General features: G+C 35.0%; 1 protein-coding gene across 2 annotated transcripts; it reads right to left on the minus strand.

The window, feature by feature from the left end:
* Nucleotides 1–2658: 2658 nt before the first annotated feature.
* LOC104902714 (aspartic proteinase nepenthesin-1) lies at nucleotides 2659–6348 on the minus strand. Of its 2 annotated transcripts, none has more exons than XM_048636353.2 (2): nucleotides 6178–6348; nucleotides 2659–4615 (listed from the first exon to the last, which is right to left on the minus strand). In XM_048636353.2, the coding sequence occupies exons 1-2, from the start codon at nucleotides 6231–6233 to the stop codon at nucleotides 2941–2943; spliced, it is 1731 nt and encodes a 576-aa protein (XP_048492310.1). In that variant the 5' UTR covers nucleotides 6234–6348; the 3' UTR covers nucleotides 2659–2940. The 2 variants fall into 2 exon arrangements, with proteins under 2 accessions (XP_048492310.1, XP_010688898.1); XM_010690596.4 differs by lacking the exon at nucleotides 6178–6348 and adding an exon at nucleotides 5107–5395.
* Between the last annotated feature and the right edge of the window lie 2655 nt (nucleotides 6349–9003).

The raw sequence follows: 9003 nt of genomic DNA on the forward strand, positions 1-9003 counted from the left end.
TGTCATTTTTATTATGTGTCATGTCATTATTGGTATATTTTATGTCATTTTGAGTTTGTTCATATCATTTTATAAAACTCTTTCATTACCACCACTAAGAAACAACATCAATGTCCCTCCACAACCCATTCTCTCTCCTACATCCCTCCTCTTCTATCCCCTTCACCAGTCCTCCACTCCCTCTCTCCCACTTGCAACAACAACACCAATGGTGATTGCTGGTTTCAAAGTCGGATTCATCCCTTTTAACCTTGACTAGTGGAGAATAAAAAATGAGGACAAATTTGGTAGAGATTCATCCATTGCAGCTGGATCATCAACGTTGATTGCAATCGCAACCTCAAAATCTTCGAAAGTGGAGGTTGTGAGACCAGGAATAGTACGAAGCAGGATCGTCTAATATGGAGAGCAAAGCGACCTACATCACAATATTCTACTTTTTAAAGGGATCAAAATTCTTAAATTAAATATCCGTTTTAGTCATATTGTTCAAACTCGACCTTTATTTTGTTAAATTTTTTTTAAAATAATGACTACTTTATAAAATATATTATTTGTATCTTCACAACCTATATATAATATCTTCATATTTAGTATTCAATTTAATAATTAGCACAAAAATCTCAAAAATTTTTAGACTTGGTGCGCCGTGTGAGGAGTAAAGACTGTCTCATAATCTTATCGTAGATTTTGCGTTCTCCATCTTGTGAAAACAATTCAAAATAGCCCGTGTGAAGAGCTTAGCTTGTTTGACCTAGCTGCTGACGTGAGCCAAAAGAAAAAGTTGATGTCTTGTGAGTGGGAGGTACTTTAAGGGAAACTTCTCTACACTTATGGTCTATCACCACGGTCCACGGAGGAAGATATAGATATGGCACAAAAACAACTAATATAGTAATATGTCAATGGTCAAGTTTTTGACGGTGTGCTTAAAGGAACTTAATATTTACCCATAATGGGATGACACAATTCTTTCCTATGTGAATGCTTACTTTGTCTACGATTAGGGTAAGAGGAGGCTCATGTTTACATTAAGATATGATAGTGAATATATTTAGGATTTTCTCTCTATATTTTTGTATATAATCTGAATATTATTGTGTTATATTTTGTCATAAGATATAGTGGTATATAGCAATAGAGAGTACATGTGGCCATTGGGCGATTCAAATCGGGCCCAGTCCTGAATTGGCCCACTGACCACAAAAGAAGTAGCCTGGACCGAACTGTAACCAAACCAGGCTTGAATCGGTTCGAAATCGTGGACCCAACCGGTTAAAAACGGGTTGTATGGTGGAGAAGAGAATGGCTCGGACCAACCGGGAAACTGAACCGCGAACCATTAAAAGCCTTGAACCGGACAGCTCACTAAGCCTTGAACCGGACCATAGAAAGGAACCACCTTGAACCGATATCATAAACTGCTTTTTTAAAGGTTATATCATTAGTTTGTTATTTATTATTAATCAAAATAAAAATTCCATATCGAAACGCTTTTTCAAATGTGCAAAATAAAAGGTGAACCAATGCCCTTGGACTAGCTCGAGCCCTCAACCATAGCTAACCGGTTCAGGTTAGACAATACCCATCTCTGAAACTGAATTGGACAGGACCAATCAGCTAACTGGTCCAGTTCAGGTTCATGTCAAACTGAATCGTCCCCGCCTGTGAAGCGACCGAAACAGGCCCAACTCGGCTCGCAAACAATAGTCCGATTAACTCCTAGTATAAGATATGGCAAAACATGATCATTAATTACCTAATTTAATAGATAAGATATAGATAAATTGAAATCTAGAATTCCAAACTTTTTATCAAGGTTGAAATCATATTGTTTGTCTAAACTCTAAACCATCTTAAATCTAAACGGAGGAGCTTTACTAACAACATTATCAAGCTCAAGAGAAATTCGACAGTCATACAAAGAAGTCAAAATGTTGTTCTTCATTTCACCTAACAGGAATTTATTAAGCCAAGTAGAGTTTAATATAACTCTCCAAGTGTATCTTTGACTAATAAAAGACTAGTCTATGACAATTACTTGAAATCAATTAATCATTTGATTATGTTATACTTAGGGAATTTTCCTCCTATTTATATATCTATCTATGTATACAAATATATTAAAAGGCATGCGTTGCAATGTATACATGCTACGTGACACCTTTATTACTCCATTCGAATTTCGAGTGGTCGTTTTACTTTATGTAATCCATGTACAATAAAAAAAATTAGAAATTACATAATATAGGATTTGATCTCATGACCTCAAGTTCATATATACTAAAGTTTTAACCATTAAACTAATTTGTATTTAGTGTTAACATTTTAAAGTACAATATTGATAAAACAAATTTCTCCTTACCCGTGACATAGTCCGAGCCGGATAACTAATTTTATCATCACAACTTGCTCCTCCATTATTCCCCAACTATTAATCTGTATAAAACTACTTTTATCAAATTTCCTGTGCATTGAACGGGTATAAAGAAAATCGTAAAAATTCCCAACTATTAGAAAGGGATCTGTATAGAAGTGTAATGGCCAAATAATTGAATTTTATCTCATTGACGAAAATTCATTATTATTTATTTTGTAATGGTAGCTTATCCTTGCCCACCAAACTATAATCAGGGAAGGGGAGATAATAGCTGTACATGATGAATCAACCGAAACATAAAGAAATGTGTACATTTCATGAGACAGGTAACATTGCCCTGTTCTCCAGTATAATTAGCTCAACTTTGCAAGTAAGAATCCTATTTTCATGTATCTAACATGGAGTAAGAATAAAAAACAATCCAAATCTACAAAAAAGAAGATCAATAAACAACAAATGTGAAAAAAAAGAGTTACTGACTGCCCCTTTCTAACCCAAACTATGTGAAAAAAAATTCTCCTCCAAATGATCAAATCTGTATATTCTATAGCAAAGTTCTGTCAGACATCAGCACATCTTGTAGGTGCATATCCAAGCCTCGACCTCTTCGTGTCGTACAAAATGTGAAAATTCTGCTGCTGATAATTCCCAATGATGGAAAACGCCGATCTTTTTGTTCCCATCATTGCCAAACACACGATCTCACGATCAACCCATATGAAATAATTCTGAATGGGGAAGTTCCACTCAGCTCCATCGCTAAACTGAATACTGAAGCTCGGCATTTCCAGGTTATCAGTATCTACTCCAGATACATTATAACACGGAGTCAGAATTGGAAAGTCTGACACCAATGGATACTTCTTGATCTTCTTCATGAATGTCGCTTTAATAATCTCATAAGCCGGCTCTACAAAGTAGCTAAGAGTGGTCCCTGAATCAATGATAGTTCCACCCCCACCGTCTTCCATGAAACTCCACATCTCCTTTGGTATTTTCAATATGTCTCCTCCTATGGAGACTGATTTTATCTCCACATAGTAGAAAGTATCAACTGGGTTATCTTTACCATTTACTAGCTTAGTAAATTTCAATTCCGGGTGATTCAGGAGATCTTTATCCTCCCCGAAAATCAGCTTACTACTAACACTAGGATCACTATTTCTATCCACCAAACAATATGAAAAGGAATGCCCATATAAAGATTGCAACTGAGAGGAGAATGACAGCGGCCCTTTTCCAAGTCCTAACAACCCTGCAGCCCCATGGAAAAGACCACGGTTCCAATGCCCACAACCGAACATCACATTATCGACCTTCTTAAACTCCGATTTCCCATTTGGAGAAGTCAAGTTCACCGTGAAAGTTTCGAGTGAGAAATCCCCTGTGGTGTTGGAACTATCACCATACCAATAAAAGTACGGACAGCTTCCATTTTGACCCTTGCAGGGTACTGGAGGATCAGGTGAGCTCACAAGATCACACCGAGGGTCTTTGCAACTAATATTCTTGAATGATTTCGAATCCTTTGGATCATAGTGAGGACCAGTTTGCTCGAAACAATCGTAGCATGGTACACATTGTATCCAATTGAGATCACTTCCAGTATCAACTATCAATGAGAAAGGTTTAGGGGGAGTACCCACAAACACATCCATGAAGTATTCACCAGAGCCAAGACTAACCCCGGATTTCAAACTGCTCACTAGATGCCCTTGCAACACACTTAAATCATCAGGTTCTTCTACTGGATGTTTCTCAAGTAATTGCCTATGATTCCGGACCCTGGAATTTGCATTTTGGTTCTTATTCTCAGTAATCCTTCGCCTGAAAGTGTGAATTCGGTTCAAGTCCCTAACCGCGGATTCAATCACTGACTGCTTTCTTCCCTCCTCTCCAATAACTCGGTGTCTTAAAGGGAGTTTCACTAAATGTGGGTGTTTCTCCAAATTTCCATGATTAACAACCACCCCTTCTTCTGATTCTTCGGCGCTAACATTATGAGATGAGGGAAGAGTGCAGCCTGTAGATGAAGAAACTATGGTATTGACATTGGTATTAAAGTTATGTTCTGGCAATTCAAGAAAAGAGCCATTGGTATCCAAAGGAATGTAATTGTGAATACTTGAACTGGTTGCTAGTATCAAGTACGAAATTAGTACCAAAATCGCAATATATAATGCCTTAGACAACATAAGGATGATCTCTTCTCGTTTGATAAGAGAAAAAACCCACCTGTAGCAACAAAATGTTTAAACTTCAGAAGCAAACCCAATAACAAAACTACAAACCAACCCAAAAGAAGATAAAAAAATCAAGGGTTCATTCGTCACATCATTAGTTCATACTTCCTCCGTTCTGAATTACTTAAAACACTTTGACCAAAATTGTTTGAGCTTTTTGGTCAATGTGTTAGCAAATATATGAAACGGAGAAAGTATTAAACTATTGAAGTCACAACTAACTCCACTGTCAACGTGACAACTAATTCTAGACAGACGGAATAGAAGGAAACAATAATATGCAACAACATAAACAGATGAACATAAAACTGAGCAATAACAGCAAAGCTTAGATGGTGCACACGCTAATACATAGAGTATCGTGCCCACGCGGCAAAACGCAACATGGGCAACAACAGCAACCCAGAAAAACAGGCTCTTTTAATAGCTTAACTAAATCAAAAAATTAAAACCCGAAAAAAAGAATACTGAAATGAAGCTAACCTGGTTAAAACGAAAGCAAGTGAGAAAAAACCCAGAAATCAGAACTCTTGATTTGGTTCTTGAGATCCAACAATCAGCAAGAACCCAACTTCAAAAAATCAAAACTTTCGATCAAAAATCAAATGAACAAACTTTTCTATCAAAAAATCAAAGAATTTGAGATTTCAGCTCTGATAAACTAAAATAGGAGAGAAAGAGAGAGAAATGTGATAGAAGTAGTAACATTAAACTTATATTGTAACAAAAAAAAGGAGGAAAGAAATAGGAAAGCAGAATTATTTATTTTTACTTGTAGGAAAACAAAAAAAGGTTAGTCCAAACAAACAGAATAATAAAGACTAGAGAGGTTGTTCAACACGTTGAAAAATCTTCCATTTGGTCAAAACTTAAGAATAAAAATATTAGTAAAATTAAATAGTGATTTTTCATAAACGCGTTTTGAGAAATGAGGAATATTATACTTAAAATTAGTTGTAGCAGTTTTCAGTTTTCTGCTTTTAGGAAACAAAGATTGTTCATTTGTCAAATGCAAATTCTAACCGTGTGTTTGGTTCATTTTTAGTAAAGGAAAGAAAGGGAAGAGAAAGGAAAAGAATGGAAGAGAAAGCAAAAAAAATTTTAATTCCTCTGGTATAAATTTTCTCTTTTCTTCCGAATTTCCCCGCTTTTGGGAGGAAGGAAAAGTGAAATTTTATTAAAGAATCTTTCCTTCCAATTCCTCCCATTTCTTTTTACTTAATTTTTTTTAATGAACCAAACATTAGAAAGTAATAAATTTCCTTCCACTTCCTTTCCTTTCCTTCCAAATTCCTTCTACCAAACAAACTGTAATACTTCCTCTGTTTCAATTTAATTGTCACATTTCTATTTTAGGAAGTTTGAATTTAATTATGACACCTTTTACTTTCTTTCTCTATCTCTCTACTCGTTAAAAATTGACTAAATATTCGTGATTTTAAAAATGTCACAATTAAATTGAAACACAGGAAGTAATAATAATACAAATGGTATTAATTTTTTCTATAAAAAAAAACTTACTTTTTTGTTACTCTTAAATATAAAATAATTTACCTGGTCTTTCCTCCATATCTAGTATGATTCTTCTTAGATGAGTCTTCGTCCTCCATTAATGACTATCTTAATTTTCACATCATACTAAGAAGACAATATTACTGAAAAAAGCTTTTTGAAATGTGGGGTTTTTTTTTCAGTTTGAAAGTGAGGAGGGTTTTTCTTTGTTTTAGTAGTAGTACAAGATAAAAAACAGTGTTTTACTGGGTAAAATATTTGACTTAAGGACTTAAAAGAGGAGTTACAGGAGTAGAAGATAAAGAGTTTTGAATTGTTTAACAGTAAAAGTTAACGTTAATTAATTATAAAAGGTTGGGAAAAGTGTTGTTTTTCTTTTTTTCCCCGTATGCCGGGTGTTTTCCCCGCCAAACACGCAAGGGTAGGAGGACCAAAGCAAGGGAGGAATTTAGAATTAGCCGTCACATGGATGGACCCACTTTGCGCTTCCTTTATTGGCGCTGTAAATGTAGGTATGCTGCCCATATTTATTTGAAAAAATTATAGAAACAGTTCTAACTATGAGCGATTCGTTATTTTAAGTCTTAACTAAGGATTATTTCTAAACGGTCTCAATCATACATCATTTTTACAGGTCAGTGACTTACTACAGCAGGTGAAATGTGTTTTTTTTCTTTTTCTTTTTCACCACCACCCAACACATAACCACCACCTAGCACCACCAACACTTTCTCTCTCCACGAAACCACCACTCAGATCCTCTCCTCCACCATTTCCGGCCTAAATTCCACATCTCCAGCATCCAAACGTCCCCCTTCACCCTCACCCACCTGCATTGATAACCTCCACTACAAACCAAAAATGTTGCTACATTTTATTTGAGAGGGTATACATTTAAGGGTTTTTTTTTCTTATTTACTACTCCCTCCGTCCCAAAAATGTTGCTACATTTTGACCTTTGGTACTATTTACTTGATAACTTTAATTGTCTTTTAGTTGATATACATAAGAAAAAACAGTCATGTTGGATCTTATTTGATTCGTCCTAATTTGAATTTTCCAAATATATAATTTTTATATTTTTTTCATATATGTAACTCAAGATATTGGTGTTTGAAGTTGTATCTCGTAAACTGTGAAAAAGCAAATGTAGCAACATTTTTGGGACATAACTTTTTTTATTGTGTGAATTTTGTTGAGTTGAAGGTCTCAAGTATTTTACCAAAAAAAATGTCTCGAGTAATTAATGAGCAAAAAAATTGTCTTGAGTGTACCATGTTTACGGTACACTCAAGTATGCGATAAAAGTTATAGGGTATACACTTGTACTTTTTTTTGAAGGAGAAATTTCATTAATTGAAGGTCAAATGACATCGACAATAGATATTAAAAAAAACAACATACAATTAAACAAGGTTAAATCAAATTCATCTTCGAAAAAAATACAATGAAGCAGATCGAGCAATACAGCGCAACCTCCTTGTATTTGCTGAATCAAACAACTATTGATGAGGAAGTCTATCATTCTAACATAGCTTGGGAATAACATTCTTAATAGAGCCATGTTTACCGCATCTGAGATTCCAAAATCTTCATGTTGAGTCTCGAACTTCAACAAATGAAAACAATTTCTCATACCTAAAAACAAAAACAAACAAAAAAACATACTCACAACTCCTATGGGAGAGAAGGAGTTATCCACAATAGAGACTAAAATAATCTCATAAAAAGATACTAATTTATTCAATAAAACAGGAAAAAAACTAAAAAATGAAAATAAAAGGAAAAATGGGCTTACCAAGGATGAAAATATCCATGCAGCCCCAAACTAATGAAGAAGGGGTAGGGGAGGCTAGGGTTTTAGAAGTATACACTTGTACTTGAAGTCTATTTTCTTTGTGTTATTTTTGTTTGTTTTTTGAATTTATGATAAAATACAAAATTTTCTTACAATTTTTTTTTAAAAAAAAACTCAAAATAAATAAGAAAAATTTAGAAAAAATAAGCAAAGACAAAAATGAATAGAATAGATCTTCAGCCCTCGCAATTGAATATTTCGAATCAGGAATTCAATTTGAATTATTTTAGATCTATTTAATTTTAGGTTATTTTGAGGTCTATTCACTATATTTCTCATACTTTACTTATATTGGATAGTCAATGGTTTTTTCCTTTCCTTTTAAACTAAAATATCAAACAACATGATTGAAACTTGTGGTAATTTTTGCTCAATGTTCCAACTAGAGGCGGGCATGGGCCAGGCCAGCACGCGGCCCGGCACGAGCCCGCTCGAGGCCGACCCGATCCGTTTCCCGCTACGTGGGTCATGGGTATGTCACGGTCATAAAAAATTATTTCAGGCCCGCACCGGCACGAGCCCGCCTAGATGGTCCGTGGGTCGAACGCCTATTTCCTTTGTTTTTTAGTCTAAAACTGTAAAAAAAAAAAAAACATAAAACACGAAGCACAAGCCAGGCCTGGGCCAATCCATGGACAAAAAATCTGAAAATTTCAGGCCCGGCCCGACATTTACCCAAGCTCGCGGGCCGAGCCTGTAAAAAGGCCCGGCCGATGCCCAGGTCTAGTTCCAACCACTAAAATGAACTTTAGTAAACCAAAACAACCAATAAAATTACAAGAAAGTAAACAGTAATTAAGATAATAAAAAGATTTCAAATAGGCACTATATGTTGGGACACCAAAATGAAATACAAGCACTATATTTTGAGATAGAGAAAATATGTCGCCTTAGAAAATTAGGAAAATTTGACACGAACAGTCTCAACTTTTGATTGTTCCTCAATAATTCCAACTTTAGGGTAAGTTTTTCAAAAATGATCTTATTAAGTGAATTACTACATGTATAAC

This window comes from Beta vulgaris, chromosome 9 (assembly GCF_026745355.1).
Source record: "Beta vulgaris subsp. vulgaris cultivar EL10 chromosome 9, EL10.2, whole genome shotgun sequence".
Lineage (NCBI taxonomy): Eukaryota > Viridiplantae > Streptophyta > Magnoliopsida > Caryophyllales > Amaranthaceae > Beta > Beta vulgaris.